The sequence below is a fragment of the Martes martes genome (genome assembly GCF_963455335.1).
Source record: "Martes martes genome assembly, chromosome: X".
Lineage (NCBI taxonomy): Eukaryota > Metazoa > Chordata > Mammalia > Carnivora > Mustelidae > Martes > Martes martes.
Window position 1 is genome coordinate 60522716 of NC_137897.1, and position 23884 is coordinate 60546599.

General features: G+C 34.8%; 1 protein-coding gene across 1 annotated transcript in view; it reads right to left on the bottom strand.

Annotated features, from left to right (window-relative positions):
- ATRX (ATRX chromatin remodeler) overlaps positions 1-23884 on the bottom strand; it is a 290527-nt gene that overhangs the window by 167891 nt on the left and 98752 nt on the right. The window contains exons 10-12 of the mRNA XM_080795822.1: positions 12834-12906; positions 2726-2859; positions 2111-2287 (exon numbers count right to left, since the gene is read on the bottom strand). Coding sequence (XP_080651948.1) covers positions 2111-2287; positions 2726-2859; positions 12834-12906 — 384 coding nt within the window. The remainder of the gene's footprint in view (positions 1-2110; positions 2288-2725; positions 2860-12833; positions 12907-23884) is intronic.

A 23884-nucleotide genomic window follows, 5' to 3' on the forward strand; every position in this document is an offset into this window, starting at 1 on the left:
AATCTCTCTGTCAAATAAAAAAAATCTTAAAAAAATAGTGGTATTCCTCTGTGGATATACTAAAAACAACTCAATTATATGCTGTAAACAGGCAAACTGTATGGTTTATGAATTATATCTCAATACAGATACAATTCAAAAAAACTTAAAAATAGAAATATTTTTTAAAATTAAAAAAATAAAGGAAACTTTCTATGGCTCTTCAGCTTATAGAGCCTATTGTACTTCTCAGACACTTCAGAGAATGTTTTCCTATTCCTAGAGGCAAAAAAGGAGTTTATTTGCCCTCCAGGGGTTTGGCAGTAAAGTTTTCAGAATCTGCCCCTAAGAAACCAGTTTCTCTAAACATTCTGTTAGCCAAAATGCTCAGGCAAATTTCACATTTAATTTTTCAATATAAATTTCACACTTAATTTTTCAATATAAAAAATTAAGTGATTACTTAAGAATGCTCTCCCCCAGTGTTCAAGTAAAAGGGACACACCAAAGAGGTGTGCAATGTTTACTCTACAGCCTCACGTATCCGTGGGTCCACTGCCAAGTACTCCAATTTAAGAAACGAAAGCTTAGTGTGTAAACCTGGCGATTCACAGACCTGTACCCCTGGGGCTAATAATACATTATATGTTTATAAAAAAATAAAAAGATTTTTAAAAAAAAGAAAGAAACGAAAGCTTACAAGTGTCTCCAGCACTTGGTGTCTGTCTTGGCCCAGCTTCATTTCCTGATGTTACTTTCCCTATTCCCTCCTACAGTCTAGCTATACCATGTTAACTGCATCCTGTCCACCACCTGCCAAACAGTTTGCAGAGGCTTCTAAAGTTTTTTTCCCTGCTTATATTGTAAGTCTTCACATCTACCTGCTCCTCAATTACAACTTGGTCTGCTGAGTGAAACTCTTCATCTTTGTGAAGTCAACTCTGGGGATAACTGCCAGCCCCCAAGAAGATAAAGAAATCTTCCTTTGTGCCACACTATACAATACCTCTGTTATAGAAAACATCCCTCATAGTGCTAAATTTCATATATTATTAATGTCAATAATTCTCATAAAACTACTGACACCAAACCTGGCTACATATCAGAATTGCATCAGAAGTGGTCTATAAAATATATGGATATCTAGGTTTCACCACCACCATTTATGCTCTAATTGGTTTGGGATGGAGTCCTGTCATACATACATTTCAAAATCCCCAAAATAATCCACATGTGTAGTCAGGCTGAAAACCATCATACAAGACAATGATTTCCTTATTCGTTTTTGTATTTTCAATGTTTACTATGATGCTGGAAATATGTAAGCACTCAATGCAGAAGAATTCAGACTTTTAATGTAATGAAAATTTACAAGGTTTGCATATAATAAATTACCCAAATTAATTGCATCTTCTATTCTTCCTTAGAAAAGCATTATTTCTTCCTGCAGATACAGACAAGCATTTTATTTATTGTCATATTTATCTTTTTAATCTAAGTGCATATGACTACTGAAGGTTAAAAATATTCTTTGTGTCATCTCTCAAGTTTCTGGATTCTCTTCTCACTCTAAATTCTTTATTTCATTCTCATGTAAGAAAACAACTGTTACCAGTGTGCTGATATTCACTTAATATAGCTTGTCCAGATATACTCAAATTTCATTACTATAATTAGTTTATAAAACCAGTATGTTCCTGGGGCACTTGGATGGCTCAGTCAGTTAAGTGTCTAACTCTTGATTTCAGCTCAGGTCGTGACTGCAGGGTCATGAGATCAAGCCCCACGTTGGGATCCACACTGAGTGTGGAGCTCACTTGGGATTCTCTCCCTTTCCCTCTGCCCTCCTCTTCTTTCTCCCTCCCTCCCTCTCTCTCTCTCTCTCTTTTTAAAGATTTTATTTACTTGAGAGAGAGGGAGAGAGAGAAAGCACAAAATGGGGGAGGGTCACAGGGAGAAGCAGACACCCCACTGAGCAGGGAACCTGATGTAGGACTTGGTCCTGGGACTCTGGGATCATGACCTGAGCAGAAGGCAGATGCTTAACTGACTGGGCCACCCATGCACCCCCTCCTTAAAAAAGACAAAACAGAACAGTACGTTCCTTACATTCAGAATTAAAATGTCTTACCTTTCCTTCTATTTCTGCCTTTGGCTTCTTTGTGTTCTTTAGGCTTCATCTTTTTTTCTTCTCCAGATTCTCCATCACTCACAGTGAGTTTGTGCCTCAAAAGCCTATGTCTGTACCTTGGCTTCTTAGATTCTTCAGAATCTGAATCTGATTCAGAATTGAGTTGAATTTTTGCTTCTAAATGGAGAAAATCAGTAAAGCCTTCAGACTTTTTTCCTTTAAAATGTTTTATAAAACTATTTAATTACCAAGACTTATGAAAAAGATCAGGGCTTGCATTTACTTTGATAACAATGGTAATACCAGACAATCTCATATATCAGACTTGATTACTATGATTAAATATTGATTAAAAATCACCAATAGACACTTGTAGATTTTTTAGAAAGTAAAAAATATTTTGCTTTAAAAATCATCTGTTTATTGGCAAAAACTGACAAAATGTGCACAATTACTACCAGATACTCAAAAGGAGTAAAAGTAGTAGTAAAGTTTTAAATATTTTAATAAACTCCAAATGCATATATTATGAAATTTCATGCTCAGATAGTCCTCAAAGACTGAATTGGTCAAACAATCAAGTTATGAGATCCTATACTTCTCGTTGGAGCTCACCCTCATCTCCCAGGTTTTCTTCACTGTGTTTTCCAGTTCTTTTTTTCCCCTCTTCTGGTTCATCATCTGAAGATCCATCCTCATCAGAGGAAAGATTGGCTTTAATTTCTTCTAAAAGCATCTTCTTGGCAATTCTTGAGTAAAAAGACAGTAAAAAAAAAAACTATATATTTGGTAGTGAAGTATAACAAATTAAAAAAAAACTTCTATCAAAATAGAAATAAATGTGCAAAAAGATTTTATACTGTCAGTAGAAGACTACCAAAACCACATTTTAACTAAGCTACCAACCAAAACTTTTGAAAATGCTCTTAGTACTGATTTTTTTCTTCCAATTCTACATACTTCTGCAATTTATTTAAAAATCTGAGGGACATTTCTGCCATTTTGACCAAGTGCAATTTCATGCTGCATAATCTTCTAATCCTGTATTTGCTCTGCTGCCATCATCCAACAACTACAATATCAGACAGGCCCATATAATAAATCAACTTATTTAGAAAAATGGCATTCCAAGACAAAACTCCACATGAGAAGACTATTCAAAGCGAAACAATTCTTAGAAAATCAATGTGTAATAAACCACTTTCTTATCAAACAGTGCCTCAAACTGGTGAAAAATATTTTTGGCACTTAAATTTCAATTTAATTCATAAATTCTGTTAATGAAATGAAAGCATATACTATATACTAAGTATTGAAGCAATCAGAAATCCCTAATAATATTCAAACTAGGGCAGATAAGAGAAGGGACATGAGTGCTATTAATTATACACATGGTAAAAGAACACAAAATACCATAAGTGAGTCTTCACTTTCCCAAAAAGTAGACAGTGCAGTAGCCTCACTCATATCAAAATTTCTCAAGATGTTCCTCAAAGACCAATTTGTTAATGGAAAAATCAACTGCTAAAAGCATGAAAAAATATTTCTTTAATGTCATCTTATGTAATTTTATATAATCTTATATAATCCTAATAAATTTCCATGTTTACGTTAAAGGAAAACACCTGAAAATGTAGAGATAAAAGCAATCATGCAGCTTTTGTATAAGATTAGGTGTTTTGCACCTGGTGTGTCTTTGTGATATAAATTTATAAATCATAGCAACAAAGGAATACCTTATAAAAAGGTTCAAAAGGAAGGCAGCATGATTCTTAGTTTTCCATGAACTAATAATAACTCTTATTATGGGATAAACATCCATTCTGCAATAAAGATTCTCTCTAGCTCAGTCAAAAACTTCCAGGTGGCATTATGGAACTTCTGTTATTTTTGGATTTGAAACCCTTCTTCAGATTTCTTAACATACATTCACATTTCAATCAAGATTCACTCAATGGTAGGAGATGTTAATGCCTTGGTAATTTTATTTGAAAGGCAGACTGTTCGTTACTAGTTTTATTCAAAGATACATACTAAAGGCACCAAATAAGACTGAAGCAAATAGGTAATCACTTCATAAATACTTATTATCTGCCTTTTGGTGCTTCCTTCCCTAAACAGACAAATTAGAAATATTTAGACAACACAGAGAGTTACTAAGTGCTAAAGGAAACCACAGGTAAGTTTGCTTTTTTGAGGGTTTTTGATCTGATTTGTTTCAATAAAGTGAAGATTAGATCACTCCAATTTAAATCCTACTGGAGTTGAGCTATAAAGTGTTGTTATTACACTTTTACATCAATGGTTTGCTGACTTGGATTGTACACAGTAAACTTTTTAAAATGGAGAACAGTATAGGATTGTCAAGTTCTCATTTCACCAAAAATAAAAATATGAAGCCAAAATTGTTTATTTTCATCATTTTATAGAGTAAAGACTATTTGAACATACCCTCCACAAATTAGGAAACAGTTTCAGAATGAAGGGTGGTTCTTTAAATTTAATAAAAGCATCTATCTAGAAAAACTCTCTAAAATCTTTAATACACACTACATTTGTCATTTCCCATGGACAAGGAAAAACTTTCTTGAACGAATTTGGGTAAAACCACTGTTTTGGAATGAATGTGTGTGGGTACACACACACAGACACACACACACATAAATGTAAAGTGTTGAATAATAGATGGCAAATAGAAAAACAGTTCACTTTCAGTTACAAGATCTTATATAACCATTTGGGTAGTACAATAATAACCAATAAAAATACAAGTACTAATTTAGTTACACTAAAGGTTACTTCAATCACCTGATTTCAGTTTGTATTTACAAGTTCAAAAAAAAAGTCTCAAATTCTATATTATCTGTAAAGACTTGGTTCATTTTAAGAAATCGTAAGATTTTTCTTCTTTCCAACTCTAGACTCTTAAGAGTATGTCTACCAAATGGAAGGTCAAAATATGTACACCTACCTAATTCATACTCAAGTTCTAGACTGTCATGAAAAAACTGAGAAATATGATACACATAAGATACAATTCTATGTTAACTGTGAAATTACATAATAAATCATGGAAAATTAAATGAGATCCATACACTGAAAAATTACATGATTTATCAATCAACAACCTTCATTAAGAACATAATATATAGAACAATCACAATCACTTTAGAAACAGGAAAAAAATTACAGAATTCAGAGAATGGTCATTTTTCTCCAAACTGAAGTTACATACAGAGTGATGGAGATTCCCTTAGCTTTACCTCCCTAAGATGGTTTAGATTTACCCTCTAACACCTTTTGACCAATGGAAAACCTAATGTATAGTCCTGTATATTAAGCCCTAAAAAGAATAAAGTTAAATCATTTTTCATGACTGATGGCTCAAGCCCACTCCATCAAAGACACACTGTATCATTAACCTAGCCTATCACATAACCTACACCTCAGTTAGAACTTAGTTTGAAGGACCTAAGGGCTGAGGCTGACCTTCAACCTGAGTAGTCAGCAAACATGCGGAGGTGAGATGTGTCCCATCTACAAAGCCTGCTGTGAGATGCTTTAAGGGAAACTCCACTACCTTAACTCTTGAGTCACGGGCCACAGAGACTTCAAGGACATCATCACTCGAGAACCAGCTGAGGCTGGCAAAGCATCATTTTGGAGGCCTCGGCCGGACCCGTGCTGGTATGCATGTGATGGATGTATAGTCATGATCCCTAGTTGATTTGTTTGCTCTGAAGTTTCCTTTCTTGAGGCTTTCCAGGACGTTTCTGAGAAAATCATCCAGGCAACAAGGTACTGCCCCCCTGGAATCTCAATGCTCAATATTACATCTTGGGACAGGTGTAGCATCCAAAGCAGTCACGACTCTATCAGAAGTATTAGAGGCACAGGCTGTGCCACTCTGTGGCAGAAAACCTGGGCAGAGCTGGAAGTAATGGAGCCACTCCTCCATTTTCCTGAAAGGGAGGGAAGGGAGAAGGGGAGAAAGCAAAACATATGGGAGGAAGGGTAAAAACCCACAAAAAAAAAAACAATGATTGGAACTGATGCACGAGAGAATAATAGAACCCCAAAACCCAAACAAGCTAAGGCTTCTAAATCACATAATACCAAAATAATGTCTTATTACCCTTTACACCTTCAACTACTGTAAGGAAGCAAAAATAAAATAAGGAATCACCCCAAAAATGCAAAGACGAACATCCAAGCAGGAAAGAGAGAGAGAGAGAGAGAAAGCCAAGAAAGCCTTTAGTTATTCTGATCCTATCTAGAAAGGAAATGCATAAATGTTCCTTGTGTAAGCACTCAAACAGAGAAAGAAAGTAAACTACCTCTTGCTGGTACATAAATCAATAATTCAAAACATTTAATTTCTAAAATAGGAGCAAGAGAGGGATCTGGTGCACCATGGAGGTTTTAGAGAAACAGCCATTACAAAAGCTACACAAAATTTTAGAGCCCCAATTCTGCCATTTGACACGTGAGGAAACGGGTGCAGAAAGGGAAAATGATGTGGCCAAAGAAACAAAGCTAGTTAGTGGCAAAGCAAGAAGTAGCACCTAAGATGAATCCTGAATCCTAATATTCTCTAACCTTACTATGCTAGTGTTACAGTTTCTGCTCATTCACTACTACTATGCTTATGGGTACCTGGTGAATCTACAACAGTCACATTCTTAAAGATAATCATATTTTATTGATTTCCAACCATATTTAGAAATGAAAGTACTGAAGCTTCAATTTTTTTAATTTAAAAAAAAAGTTCTAAACATCTTTAGTCCAGTATGCTCCGTCTCTAAAATGCTCTTGACAGGCCATCTCAGATACATCCCTATAATCTACTGTTTTATCTTTTAAGAGGTTCTGAAAACAGGTTTAAAGAAAATTGCTAAGTAAAAAATACCAGAAACTATGGTGCACCCATACACAAAGATGACAAATTTTTTAAAAAATGTTTACATTTTGTATACAACAGAATTAGTTTAAACAGAGAATTGTTTTTTCTAAACAGAGAATTCTGAATAAGATTATAGGTTTAAATGCATACCCTTTAGAGATACAAAACAAGTATCTAAGTATATGCTATGCTCAAATACAATACCACATTCAAAATGTTGAGATGTAAAACAATTCAAATGACTACAGCCAAAGAATGTTAAAAACTTTTTGTGAAAACAAGGTTGAACCCATATTCTTCCAGTAAAGTGTGAGGCATTAACAAATGTTATATATACTTCAGGGTTAATAAAAACAAGTATTTCAAACTGGGTGATGGACATTAAGGCAGGCATGTAATGTAATGAGCACTGGGTATTCTATAAGACTGAAGAATCATAGGCCTGTACCTCTGAAACCAATAATACATTATATGTTGACTAATTGAATTTAAATTAAAACATGTTAAAAAAAAACTAAAGTATTTCATAGAATTGCTATGGAATTCCTCATCTTCAAAATCTGTATTAGTATTTTTTTAACTCCTTAGTTCAAAATTAGTATTCTTGATATGAACCCTTCTATAAAAAATGACTAAGGCAGGGGTGCCTGGGTGGCTCAGTGGGTTAAGCCGCTGCCTTCGGCTCAGGTCATGATCTCAGGGTCCTGGGATCGAGCCCCACATCGGGCTCCTTGCTCAGTGGGGAGCCCACTTCCTCCTCTCTCTCTGTCTGCCTCTCTGCCTGCTTGTGCTCTCTGTCTCTCTGTCAAATAAATAAATAAATAAAATCTTTAAAAAAAGAAAAGAAATGACTAAGGCATATGATCAGTACCCAAAAATGGTGGAGTTTATGAGATAATAATGATGTAACTAAAGAATAAAAAAGCTAAACAATAGTTTCAAACATTTGTTAGTCATATGTCCTACAATGTTTGCAGTTACTGAAAAGCAGCACTGTTTCCCTTTTTAGTGAGGGTACCAGGAACATTAGTATCAAATAACTTTTTTTAAAAAATCTTAGTAGAAATATAAAAGCTGTATGAAATTAAGAACCCACAGTTTATTAGCAATTTATACACAGGGTATAATGTTTGACTAAATTCAAATAACAAAATGTGCATTCCCTGATTTTATGTAAAATCTAAAGCAGTTTTAGAGGAAATTTAAACAAGAAAAACTTTATTAACACTGACATAAATTTAGAAAATTTGATATTAAAGAGCTAGTTTAATATTTTCTTATACTTGAAAGGTAAAAATGGGATTGACTCCTCTCATTTTTATTTATAAACTTCAAAGCTAAAGACAAAGGAGACATGTATTAAGTCAGAAAAATGAATCATTTTTGCTATCACTAGAAAATGCAAACTCCCTTTGTGGGGGTGGGGGTGAGGGTGGGGCTATTTTCCATTCTCTACAAGTCCCAATATCACCATAGAACAGAGAACAAAAAGAAGGCTAGATATAATGTTTAAATCTTAAGCAGAGAGATCACCACTACTGACCATGTTTATTTCCTTGCTGAAAATCCTAGCACGAGGAAGAGATCTTAGGACAACTGCAACCAGTTTAGTTATCTACAAATGGATCCTATATACAGACTAGACATCTATATGTACTTAAATGACTTATAATACTTACCTGCACTACAAAAAACAGAGTAAACTGAAATGGAGTTACCTTAAAATTGCCAGGCATTTAAAACCCTTACTCAAACATAAAAACAAGTAAAATGCTTCATTTAAAATGCTAGCTTTGTTTTTCGAAACAATAAAGGAGAACCAAAGCAATTTTGGTAGCCAAACAGGACCACCATGAAAAAAAAAAAACATTTCACAGAGAAAAAATTATTCCAGATTTAGCAAATTCATATAAAAAATAAAGACGTGTAGAAAATAAACATTCTAAAAAGTGCTTAAAATGGAAACCAAATGAAAAGTCTTTTGTTGAAGGGACCTGAGATATACTCAACCCATTAAACATTGCTGAGATCAGGTAAGCAATCATTAAATATCTTCATTAACATGAACAACATCCAGGAAAAATTACTTTTGAAAACATGCTGAATTAATAGTACAGAACCTTTATCAACAGAATACCTCCACCAAACCAGTAGGGAAAAAACAATCATTTGTGTATTTTCCAGTTGAAAAGTAAAGTATTACCAAATAACAAAATAATTGGAAATCTTTAAGGGTACAGTGTAGTCCCACTATAATTAAGTATAGAACTTCTATTAACAACAATCTTTAAGCAATCTCCACATCAAATTTTGCTCCTATGTAAGCATTTAGCACCACTGAGAAGGAAACTATGAGAAAACTATGGAGTATTATTAGACCCAATTAAGCATTCTTCAAATAGAAGGTAAATGTTTTTATGTGTGTGCCAGGGGAGGGTATCCATATAAAAATCTCAGCTTTTAGTCAAATTCGAATAAAAAAAAGAATGCTTAGAAAAAAATCTACAAATAAAGAACATACTGAAAATAATTCTCTTTCAGAGAGATGGACTCCTCACTGATTTAGTATGCAACCTCTAAAGACAAGCCTGGTTTAATGATCCTCAACACTAACACTGTTAAACTTGAACAAATTAACATCTTATCACTGAGGCTAATTCACAGTATTGGTATTCAAATACAGGACATTAGAAAATGTCTGGTCAAAATACCCCTTTTACAGAATCGTAATGTATCTTCAATGCCAGCTAACTGTAGAAATGCAACCATAATTTTAAAATTACATAAATAAATTTTTTCAATGAAAGAACCAATTTAAAATGCAATAGGTATTTGAAAGGCGACTTAACATAATGGCAAATTAAAATAACGGACTTTGTAAAATAATGGACATGTGTAATTTAAATAACTTTACAAACCATTTCATATTACTCTCTCCCTTTCAAAAAGTACATAAAGTCTAAACTACGAAATTCTAAGTAAATTCCCAATTATACAAAATTCAAACTATAAAGTTAGTCTACTATTTATATTTTTTTCTAAAAAGTTCAACCAAAAAAAAGTTAAACTGTCAATACATAATATTTTTTCATTGTTTATTATATAAATGCAATTTAACAGAAATTACTTTACAATTTAGACCACTCTATCTCACAACAGCATACATTTACTTTCAAATATGAATGATGCTACATAACAGTATGCTAAAACAACAAATTTATATATTCACACCTACTAAAATATTCAGGACATGACTAAGTTTTCTAAATGACTCCAAAAACTATCATACCTTTAAAAATAGAAAAGACAGAAACAGTAGTGCAATCCACTGTAAAACTCTCTCATAAATTTATATGTAAGTATATATTTCATATATAAGTATAAATGTTTAGGGAATTATAAAGTATTTACTTTCTCAATATCAGAAATATCAAAACTTCTTTGGCTACAAACTAACCTCCATATCTTGATTTTAACAAATTCTTTCAACTTACATGAAAAGATGCATTATAATTAAAATTAAATGCTTGAACAAGAAAAAAGTTTTATAGAAATTTATTGCATCCAAATACTTAAGCATTGGCATTAATACACTATTTACCTCTCCATAAATGTCAAAACTGAAAATGTATTAACAACATTGCTAAAAAGTCAAAGCATATGAAATGTATACACAATTTATACACAATTACACAATTGTGTACAAATTTACACACAATCACAATATGCTGTATACTAAAATACATCCTACTCAAAAATGTGAAAATGGTAACTATAATTCCAAGTCTTAATCATGATCTGCAAATAAATTTTTAAAAGTTGCTTAGTGCATATTCAAATATGCTCAAATACATCATCTATGCTAAAACAGTTCCAGTGGGTATTTGTATGCCCACCGTGGTTATTAGATACCTCTTTGGTATGCTGAAAATGAAACAAGTTACTAATGATATATTTTATAACGGCACACTGAAATAAGTATAATGAAAAACATGTTCAAGATAAAATTCATTTTCTCAAAAGTACTGAACAGTGTTGTATTTTTTAATCAAAAATACAAGATGGAATTAAATATACCTTCCAATAAAATATCTGCCAGTTACAGAGAGATATCATCAAGCAACTTAAAAGATGAAAATGATATTCATATTTTGACAAGTTCTAACACAAATATAAAATTATCATAACTCAATGACACTCATTTGGTGGCTAAATATGAGATTAAGGTTCATCATGTATGTAGTTAAAATAGAATATAACATGCTTTAAACATTATTAGCCTTTTAATAACATTTGAGTCTTCATGGTTTACAGGAAAACAAATTAGTAGTCTAAATAAATAAAGAGGAATTAAAGCATTTTAAAAGAGATTTTTTAAATGCTTTCATAATCTTGCTATCATGTACTATAAAAATTGCTGATGAATAAAATATATGTCTTTTCCAATCCATTCTGGACCCCACCTCATCTCATAAAATAAGTGGATACATGTATTTTTTAATAAAAAAAATTAGTAGGTAAGCAGCATCTGAATCATTGTGCCCATGACTGATCTCTGTTTAAAAGTACAAAATAAAATTGTTCATTTACCTTAATAAAAACATTCTCCTATTAGAAAAATGCTGATCTTAAAAACAGAAAACTCTATCAGCATCAACAAGATATAGAAAATAGAGCTACAATAACAGCTGGCTCACAGCATTTACTAACTCAAAGTTAATTTCCTACAAAATTATGAAACAAAAATTACATGCATATTTTCATGTTTTCTTAATATTGTAACTTACTATTAGGAATAAACGGATGGTTAATATAATGTTCTTTAGTGAAACCATCAAGCCTATCGTTGATAATAGGTGTTAGAATTAATCAGGGAAAATTTCATCCAACCCTTTCATTTTAGAAATCAGAAACTTTTGGTAGAGTAATTAAGTCACTTGCATACAATCACACAGACAAAAGAAGTTAGAACTAGAAATCAGATATTCTTATCCCCATTATTCTAAAATTCCACATACTATACCACACGATCTTGTTGAAGATTATGAGTGTGGGATATACTGTATTTCAGGAAGGGTTTAAGAGATAGGTAGAAAAATTAGGGTTATATTCTTTAATACATTTCCATTATTCTTCATTGTTAGGATATGGGTGTGTCTTTGTATTTTTTCTTCTCCCAGCCATCCCTCAGGTTAAGTGAATCTGTAAAGGCTACACTGTTTACTTCTAACCTACTGTGTAAGTCTTATTAAAGTTAATACTATCATACTATTTTATTTGAAAAATGATTAAAATCCAAATTGGTCTGGACACTTTATAAATTGATACTTAATTTTGAAAAGAATTTCTTAATCTTACATATCAGAGCAATCTCCTTTTCATCACTTTGAATGGGTCTTAATAAACAGGACCACCATATTAGATGGCAATTAAAAACAATAATCAGATATTGAGGAGAGAGATGTCTGTTGTCACCATTTATTGAAATATGATTTATTTTCATCAATAAAATAATCTGCCAAAATTAAAATTCTCAAAAAATTATCACAGTTTACATGGGAACGTAAAATTGACAGTGCTGCATTTATAACACACCCTATGCTTGGTGTGTTAATATTTATATTTACTTTCTCTTAAGGTTTCTGAGTTTTAGCCCATTTTCTGGCCTTTCTTTCAAACTTGCAGGAAGACTGTGACCGAGTCTTTCTAAGGCAGGCACTCCTGGTTTTTACAACCGGTTTGTGGTTCCGTTGCTGCTGTTTGTGCCCACGCCTAGGGTGTGTTATAATCTTTTTAAAGTCCTTACAGATGGAATCATACCTATTCTCAGGATCATTGTCGTCATCATCATCATCCACTGTGACAGGCACTGATTTAGATAAGGCTTCATCTCCTTGAGGGGAAAAAAGTGCACTTAAAATTAGCTTTAAATTATCTATATAAGTAAAATCATGTAAAATAAAACTGAAAGTCAAAAACGTCAGAACAACTAGTGGGTTCTAAACTGTACTCTGGTTCCAAAACATGAGTAAAAAATGTACAGGGAAAGCACAATGGGGAATTTATGAAGTGCCAGCAGTAAAACAATAGTTGGATTTTATATATTTCAAAGTTCCTTCCCAGAATACAATAGTTTTAAAGCTAATCCCTCCCAGTAACAAATCTTCATCAATCTGGCATCACAGTACCATAACTTTCTTGCTGAAATAAGCTTTGTTGTGATCCATTTTAAGTTTGAAGTTAACAGATGTCTTAACCTGTTAAACTGAAGAATAATAAAATTGCTATTAATATTTTGGTAGTAGGAAGTAAAATATACTTAAATCTGTATCGTAGTTGTGATCAGAATTACCCAGAAATATATTCAAGTATAGTAAAAGTATAGATTTCCTTCTAAAAAGCTACACTACTATCCTTCGATTAAAAATCTAAAGAGGTTAAGATTGGTGCTCTTCACTGTATGTAAATTTTACCTGAAAAACAAACTTACATACTGACCTCTAATTAATACTATGTAGGCTGAAATAATTAGGGAAGAGTACGCTGATGTTTATTTACCATTTATTCTGAAAGGAATGCATCAAGGATTTCAAGGGCATTACATTGAGTGAAAAAAGCCGATCTCTAAAGGTTACACACTTCATGACTCCACCCCAAAGTAACAAAATTAGAGATAAAAATGAAATTAACACTTGCCAGGGGTTAAGAATGGGGATAAACATGGGGATATGTATAAGGGTAGTACAAGGGAACCTTGTGGTAATGGAATAGTTGAGTATCTTGGTTGTAGTACTGGTTATAAAAAGCTACACATGTGGTAACTGCACAGAACTATACTTACATATACATACACACAGAAACAAATCAGTGCATGAAAAACTGGTGAAATTGCAATAACTCTTCAGCTTCCTGGTTTTGATACAGTATTACAGTTATACAAGATGTCACCACTGGGGGAAACTGAATGAAGGTATTGTTCCAGACTTCCCCTTATTTTTTTTTTTTTGCAACGTCCCGTGAATTTATAATTAATTCAAAGTGAACAGTTAAAAGGCAAAAAAAAATTAGGTACATTGATGGATAAACAGAAGGATATATAAACAGATATGTGATAAAGCAAACACACTACAATGTTAATGACAGAAACTTTTCTGTATATTTACTGCTTTGAGGGCACCGGGGTAGCTCAGTCAGTTGTGTCTGACTCTTGATTTCGGCTCAGGTCATGATCTCAGGGTCATGAGATTGAGCCCCACATCAGGCTGTGTGCTAAGCATGGAGCCTCCTTGAGATTCTCTCTCCCTCTCCCTCCCCCAGCTCAAGCTCTCTCTCATTCTCTAAAATAAATAAATAAACCGTAAAAAAAATAAAATTGCTTTATAATAAAATATACAGAGAAAATGTTGGGAGGAAAAAGATCCATAAAGAACACAGAAAGCTATAGGCTCAGGACAGAAATATGCTAAATACAGAAAGGCAAAAATAAATCTTAGAATATCCTACCAAACTCACAATAGATACCTCAAGCAGACCAATCTTCAAATGAAATATTACTAGTAATATTACTGTCATTCCCCTATTGCACTTTTCAAAATCTGACACATCCTTCAAAGTTGAGTTCAAATGTCACCTATTCCTCTAAGTCTTCCTCTAATATTTAGATTAAATGGCCCACTTGCTGTTTATTACATAGCCCCATTTTAGTTTTATATGTTTCTTCTGGTGTTTTTTTAAAATAATGACTTATCTATATCTATCTTGTTCACTTGACTGCAATATTCTAGGACCATGTTCTTGACTCTGGTTGCTCATGCCATTCTCAAGTCCCAATTTTTCTAGTAAACTATTACACCTCATAATAGGATACCCAACTATGGCTGAAAAAACTTGAATCACCTAAACATATGGGAGCAGAGGAGCCCTTTTAAAAGTTCAAAAATATTGTTCCCTTAATTAAGCTGGACACATTAGAAAAATATACTATGTTTATATATGCATATAAACAAATTATTAAGGAATGCCACTTATGCATAGGGCTTCTTGCTCAATGGGGAGCCTGTTTCTCCCTCTACCTGCCAACACTCTGTGCACTCCCAAGAGCTTGTGCACTCTCTCTCTCTGACAAATAAATAAATACAATCTTTAAAAAAAAATAAAGTAAAAGGAATGCCACTTATCTTTCGGCTCACACCCAAACTTATCTTGAAACAGTATTTCTGGGGTACCTGGGTGGCTCAGTGGGTTAAGCCTCTACTTTGGCTCAGGTCATGATCTCAGGATCCTGGGACTGAGCCCCGCATCAGGCGCTCTGCTCAGCAGGGAGCCTCCTTCCCCTCCCCCCACCTGCCTCTCTGCCTACTTGTGATCTCTGTCTGTCAAATAAATAAATAAAATCTTTTAAAAAAAAACATAGTACTTTTTATAGTGCTTGTTTTCAACCCTTCATAATCTTTTCTGCTTAAGCATTTTTACAAAGGCCCATTTTTAGATGTGTTAATTGCCAAGCAAAATTATCTTCTTTTTATCATCTAAAGTAATCAGTTCCAAGAAATATCCAGGGTAAAGAAAATCCAATCCAAACAACAAGGCTAGGCTTATTCCACCAAACTGTTGAGAGACTGGCATCTGCAGAAGAGCTCAATTCTCAAGGCTTCTGTGGATACATGTATGAAAAAAGGATCACCTCCTAAACAGCATGATGATCCTTCAGAACAAAGTTACATGGAACACAATGATCAAAATGGAACACAGTGATCTAGACCAGTGCTCAGGTAAGGAATTATTGGGAAACGCACCCTACAAATATTTGCCATACACTGCCATCTCTTCTTAAGATCCAATGAATACATACTACTTATTACACTATGTATTAATAGTTCCAAACAGGAGAGGTATATCATGGAATCCTCTCATATGTGTTTTGGGGAAATGAAAATTAGCAATTGAAATCAAACATGCTGATTTCACTAGGGAAGCTGCTTAATCATGGAAATCAGTTTTCCAAAGTTTAAGATAAATCAATAGCCTACAATTTGCCAATGAGAATACTCCATAACTCACAATTTATTATTCTTATACTCTAATCCTTAATAAGAGCTTTCCCAACTAATCTGATAACAAAACATTGATATGGTATCAAAGTAAGTATTAGATTGTACTTTGAATACAATCTCTTATACTACCATATAGCTGAGCCTTGAACATGGCTTTGAACTGCACAAGTCCATTTATACATGGATTTCTTTTTTACAGTACACCAATGTAACTATTTTCTCTTCCTTATGATTTTCTTGTTATTTCCTTTTCTCTAGCTTACTTTACTGAAATAATATAGTATATAAAATACACAAAATATGTATTAGTCAACTATTTATGTCACTGGTAAGGCTTCCAGTCAACAGTAGGCTATTAAGAGTTAAGTATTTGAGAAGTGAAAGGCCAAACATGGGTTTTTGACTGAACAGAGGATGAGCATCCTTAACCTCTGCATTCAAGGGTCAACCAAAATTCTTAAATCAAGGCTCTCAGAACTAAGTTTACAAGTTGTTGCCAAAGTTCATTTGGCAGCAAAACCTGATCTAAACTGTTTATTCCTTTAAGTATGAATGTTCACACGTTTTGCTGCAAAAATACTAATTTGTTTAATTATGGGAGTGTTGCCTCATAGGCAACTGGGGCTATTACATAATATATGCTAACTAATTGATATTATCTTCCTAAAAGTTGAAAATTCTGAAACACACTGGGTCCGACAATTTTGGGGACAGTAGTTAAAAGCCATACAGGCAGAAATCCATATAGGCATCTGATAACAGCAACGCATTAAACTAAATATGCTTTTCAAAACAACTCATCAGATAAACATTAAGGAATTACATTCCATATAAGGAATGTAAAGTTTTATTAAAAAGCAACATTCAGGGATGCCTGGGTGACTCAGCTGGTTAAGTGTCTGCCTTCAGCTCGGGTCATGATCCCAGGATCCTGGGATGGAGCCCTGTGTCAGGCTCCTTGCTTAGCAGGGAGTCTGCTTCTCCCTCTCCCTCTGCCCCACCCACCCGCCACTGATTCTCTCTCCCGCCTCTCTAATAAAATCTTTTAAAGAAATAAAAAAATAAAAATAAATAAAAATTTTAAAAAGCAATATTCAAGTTAAATGCACAAAGCTCAACTGGGATAAAGGGAAAATTTAAACATTCTGCCCGTGCTGGGAACACATTTATACCTAAAATCTCCTTTATAAAATTTTAAAAATAAAGTTCAGGTGGATTTCTGGTGAAGATGGCAGAGCAGGAGGGTCCCAGTTTCACCTCATTCTGTGGTTACATCTACATAACAGCCACATCAGTGCAAATAAAAAAGAAAATTATCTGAAGACTGACAGACTCTCCACAGCTAAATGTACAGACAAGGCCACTATAAAGAGGGTAGAAAGGACGAAGATGCAGTGGAAGGCAAAGTGACCTGTGGATCTGTCAGAGGAAAGGAAGGATGCCACGGACGCATACAGAGAAGAGCAGACCCCACGCTATGCACCCCAGACATGGTAGACCCACACACTGGGAGACAAATCTCAATAAATTTGGCTTTTAAAACCAGAGGGACCTAACTTTCCAAGAACTTACAATGGGTGGGGCTTCACACATTAAATATTAAAAATCAGCAGGCTCCACTTTGGAAGAACCAGGGAGCAGTAGGAAATTGAGTCCCCATCCTTAAGAGACAGCACAACAAACCAACCCCACTGAGATACAGCATACAAACAGCAGTTTGAAAAGGGCCTGGCGTATATGAGAAGGTAGTTTCTGTAATAACTTCAGAGCATGTGCTGCAACATGTGCTGCAAGGGCAGGGATCACTGGGAGAGTTCTGCAAGACCAAAAAGCTGGCAGGTGTCATTTCCCTCACCACTCCTACAGGAACCAGCATAGCACTAACTCTCTGGACATACCTTGCTAAAAGCATGTCCCACCCCACTATGTCTTCTGTAGACTTATCCCCTCCACACCAGTCTGGACTCTGGACAGTTTTCTCAGGTGCCTGCAAGACACCTTCCACATGGGAGTGGCATCGACCTTGCTGGCACCACACAAAACCTGCCCCCATGTTCTTTTACAGACAGCCCTCACCAACATACCCTTGGCAGAAGACCATCCAAAGAAGTGACACAAACTGGGCAGTGTGCTTACAGCCCCAAGAGTGGCTAGCACCACTTCAAAATGACTCCTGCCCAGGAGCAGAGGGAAGAATAAGCACACACATGAATCAAAACTGTGCCCCAGCAGCAGGGTGAGGGCAGACATCCAGTCTGATGGCAGGCTCAGGCTACCAACAAAAACTTCTCAGGAGGGGCGCCTGGGTGGCTCAGTGGGTTAAGGCCTCTGCCTTCGGCTCAGGTCATGATCTCGGGGTCCTGGGATTGAGCCCCGCATCGGGCTCTCTGCTCAGCGGGGAGCCTGCTTCCTTCCTCTCTCTCTGCCTACTTCTCTGCCTACTTGTGATCTCTGTCAAATAAATAAAATCTTTAAAAACAAAACAAAACTTCTCAGGAGACAACGTGGGGAGAACACCCTGTAGTTCTGAGCTACCACATTTCTAATAAATGGCTGTTGTGACTCAACTCAAGCCCAAGGCAAACATCAGACTGGCCCATAACAACACAGGGACCAAACCCTGCCCACAAGAGGCAAACAGAGCCATTGCAGATGACTAGAATGAAGGCAAACGAGGCTCAGCCATAAAATTAGGGAACAACAACACCCAAAGGAGACAATCCAGAAGTGTCACGTTTCTAGGACACTGCAATGTAGGGCACTACAGGACCTGTTCTTCATAAGACCACTATTTACAAGAGCACGTGGCTAACGTAGAAAAAGACACAGAGAACTGGACAATATGAGGAGAAGAAGGAGTATGACAAAATCACAGCAAGGGAGCTAAACAAAACAGAGATAAGTAATATGCCTAAAGGAGAATTTAAAGTAATGGTCATAAAGATACTCACCAGAATTGAGAAAAGAGTGGAGAACCTCACTGAGATACTCAACGAAGAGGTAGAAAACAACAAAGAGGTAGAAAACAAAACCAATAAGAGATGAGGAACTCAGTAACTAAAATTGAATATATACTAGAGGGAATAAATAGTACAATAGAGGAAGTAGAAGAATGGACCAGTGACCTACAAGACAGAGTAAAAGAAAGCAATCAAGGTGAACAGAAGGGAGAAAGAAAATAATAAAAAATGAAAATATACTTAAGGAACTCAGTTAACACAATCAAGCATGGTAACAGGCACATTATAAGGACCCCAGAAAGACATGAGGAAGAAAAAGGGGCAGAAATTTACTTTAAGAAATAATAGCTGAAAACTTCCCAAATCTGGGGAGGGAAACATATCCAGATTCAGAAGGCACAAAGAACCCCCAATAAAATCAACCCCAAAAAAGTCCATACCAAGACATATAATAATTAAAATAGGAAAATGTAGTGATAAAGAGGGAATTTTAAAAGCAACAGGAGAAAAGAAAACAAGTACAAGCAAGGGAAAACTCCATAAAGATATGAGCATATTTTTTCAGAAGAAACTTTGCAGGCCAGAAGAGACTGACATGATATATTCAAAGTAGTGAAGGAAAACAAAACTGTAACCAAGAATACTCTCTCCATCAAGACAATCATTCAGAACAGAAAGAAAGATAAAGAGTTCCCCAGACAAATAAAGTTAAAGGAATTCATCACAACTAAACCAGCCGTACAAGAAATATTAAAGGGGATTCTCTGAGTGGAAAAGTAAGACAGCAATTAGCAGTAAGAAAAGTAGGTAGCACTAAAGCAGTAAAATTAAGTATACCAATAAAAATCAGTTAAAGATTTACAAAATACAAGGAAATAAAGTATATATCTAAAACATGGAAGGGAGGGGGTAAAAATCTAGTACATTCAAACTTAAGCAACCATTAACTTAATATAGACTGCTACATACAGAAAATGTTTTATATAAAACTAGTGACAACCACAAATCAGAAACAATTAATATGTAAAAAAATAAAGAGAAAGGAATCCAAGCATACACTAATAAAGCCAGCAATCACAGAAGAGAGCCAGAGAAGAAAGGAACAGACAAAAACTACAAAAACAAACATAGAACAAGTAGCAAAATGGCAATACATGCCTACCAATAATTACTTTGAATGTAAATGGACTAACTGCTCCAATCAAAAAACGGAGTGACTGAATAGATAAGAAAGCAAGACCTACCTGTATGATAACAATAAGAAACTCACTTCTGACATAAAGACATAAAGTAAAGGGAAGGAAAAATATTTAGCATGCAAATAGATGTAAAAAGAAAGCCAGGTAGCAAAACATGTAATGGAAAAAACAGACTTTTAAAAGACTGTAACAAGAGACAAGGAAAGATAACATATAATCATAAGTAGTACAACCCAGAAAGAAGGTATAACAACCATAAACCCATTTATGAACCCAACACCGGAACACCCAAAAATATAAAACAGCTAATAACAAAAAAAGTAATCAACAGTAACATAATAATAGCAGAGGACTTTAACTCCCCACCTACATCATTCAAACTGAAATCAACATGAAAACAGTAGCTTTGAGGGGCATACTGGACCAGATCGATCTAACATATAGTCAGAACATTCCATTCTAAAAGAGAACATAACTCTTTGCATGTGCACATGGAACATTCTCCAGACTAGATCACATGTTAGGCCACAAAACAAATTTTAACAAATTCAAAAAGATCAAAGTCATACCATCCATCTTTTCCAACCACAATGCTATGAAACTAGAAATCAACCCCAAGAAAAAATCTGGAAGAACACAAATACACAGAGGTTAAATACACACTACTAAACAATGAACGTGTCAACCAAGATATCAAAGAGGAAATCAAAAAATGCAAGGAGACAAATGAAAATGAAACCACAGTGCTCCAAAATCTTTGGCATGCAGCTGAAGTTATTCTAAGAGAGAACTCTGTAACAATACAAGCCTACCTTAAGAAGAAAAAAATTCAAATAAACAACATAACCTTACACCTAAAGAAACTACAAAAAGAACATATGAAACCCAAAACCTGTGGGAGGAAGAAATATTAAAGTTCAGAGTATAAACAAAATTCAAACTAAAAAAAAAAAAAAATCAACGGATCAATGAAACCAGAAGCTGGTTCTTTGAAAAGACCAACAAAACAGTTAAACTGTTATCCAGACACATCAAAAAAATAAGACAGGACCCATACAAAATAAAAAATGAAAGAGGAGAAATAACAATGGACACCACAGAAATAAAAAGGACTGTAAGAGAATATTATGAAAAATTATATGCTAACAAATTGAACAAAATAGAAGAAATGGATAAATTTCTTGAAACATAACCTCCCAAAACTTCTTCGCAAAGAAATTTAACATTTGAACAGACTGACTACCAACAGTGAAACTGAATCATTAATCAAAAAACTCCCATAAAACAGAAGTCCAGAACCACATGCCTTCACAGGTGAATTCTACTAAATATTTTAAGAATACCCAATTCTTCTCAAATTATTCAAAAACGGAAGACAAATGAAAGCTTCCAATTTACTCTACAAGGCCAGCATTACCCTGATAGAAAAGCCAGATAAAGATATTCATAAAAAAGAGAACTACAAGTCATATCTCTGGAGAACACAGATGCAAAAATCCTCCACAAAATATTAGCAAACAGGGGGCACCTGGGTGGCTCAGTGGGTTAAAGCCTCTGCCTTCGGCTCAGGTCACGATCCCAGGGTCCTGGGATCCAGCCCCACGTCGGGCTCTATGCTCAGCGGGAGCCTGCTTCCCCTCCTCTCTTTCTGCCTGTCTCTCTGCCTACTTGTGATCTCTGCATGTCAAATGAATGAACGAATAAATAAATAAATAAATCTTTTTTAAAAATGTGAGCAGGGGCGCCTGGGTGGCTCAGTGGGTTAAGCCGCTGCCTTCGGCTCAGGTCATGATCTCAGGGTCCTGGGATCGAGTCCCGCATCGGGCTCTCTGCTCAGCAGGGAGCCTGCTTCCCTCTCTCTCTCTCTCTGCCTGCCTCTGTCTACTGTGATCTCTCTCTGTCAAATAAATAAATAAATCTTAAAAAAAAATGTGAGCAAACAGAATCCAACAATACATTGAAAAAATCACTCACACAATCAGGTAGGATTTATTCCTGGGCTGCAAGGGTGATTCGATACTTGCAAATCAACCAATGTGATACCTCATATCAATAAGAGAAAGGCTAAGAAACATACGTTCATTTCAATAGATGCAAAAAAGCATCTGACAAAGTATAAAATCCATTCATGATCAAAACTCTCAACAAAGTAGGTTTAGAAGGAACATACCACAACACAATAATGGCCATATGTGAAAAACTCACAGCTAACATCATACTCCACATTCACCATGGAGTTCACTGACAGCTTTCCCCCTAACATCATAAACAAGACAAAGATGTCCACTCAAACCACTTTTATTCAACATAGAACTGGCAGTCCTAACCACAGCCATCAAAAAACAAAAACAAATAAAAGGTATCCAAACTGGTAAGGAAGAACTAAAACTTTCATTGCTTGTGGATGACATGAAACCGTAAATAGAAAACCACCAAAAAACTACTAGAATTGATAGATGAATTCAGTAAGGTCACGTGATACAAATCAATGTACAGAAAACCACTGCATTTCTACACACTAATAATGATATACAAATGTCATTAATAATGAATTACAAATTAAGAAACTGTCCCATTGACAACTGCACCAAAAATAACAAAATACCTAGGAATAAAGTTAACCAAAAAGGTAAAAGAACTGTACTGTGAAAACAATAAAACACTAATGAAAGAAATTGAAATTGATACAAACAAATGGATAGATTTTCATGCTCATGGACTTGGAGAACAAATACTGTTAAAATATCCCTACTTCTCAAAGCAATCCACAGATTTAATGCAATCCTTATCAAAATATCAACACCATTTTTCACAGAACTGGAACAAATAATCTTAACATTTGTATGGAACCACAAATAGCCAAAGCAATCTCAAAAAAGAAGAGCAAAACTTAGAAGTATCACAATCCCAGATTTCAAGATGTACTACAAAGCTGTAGTAATCAAAACAGTATGGTACTGGTAGAATAACAGACACACAGATCAACAGAACAGGACAGAAAGCCCAGAATTAAATTCAACATTATATGGTCAATTAATTTTCAACAAAATTAATTTTTTCAACAGAAGCAAGAATATGCAATAGGAAAAAGTCTCTTCAACAAATGGTGTTCAGAAAACTGGACAGCAACATGCAAAAGAATGAAATGGGACCACTTTTTTATACCACAGACAAAAATAAATTCAAAATGGATTAAAGACCTAAATGTGAAACCTGAGACCATAAAAATCCTAGGAGAGAGCATAGGCAGTAATTCTTCTGACATCGACCATATCAGCATTTTTTCTAGATATGTCTTCTGAAGGCAAGGGAAACAAAAGCAAAATTAAACCATTGGGACCACATCAAAATAAAATGCTTCTGCACAGCAAAGGAAACAATCAACAAAACTAAAAGACAACCTACAGAGTGGGAGAAGATGCATGCAAACAATATAGCCAATAAAGGGCTAATATCCAAAATATATAAAGAACTTATACAACTCAACACCGAAAAACTTCACAAATAATCCAATTAAAAATGGGCAAAAGACATCAACAGATGTTCTTCCAAAGAAGACATAAAGCTGGCCAACAGACACATGAAAAGATGCTCAACATCACTCATCATCAAGGAAATGCAAATCAAAACCAGAATGAGGTATCACCTGACACCTATCA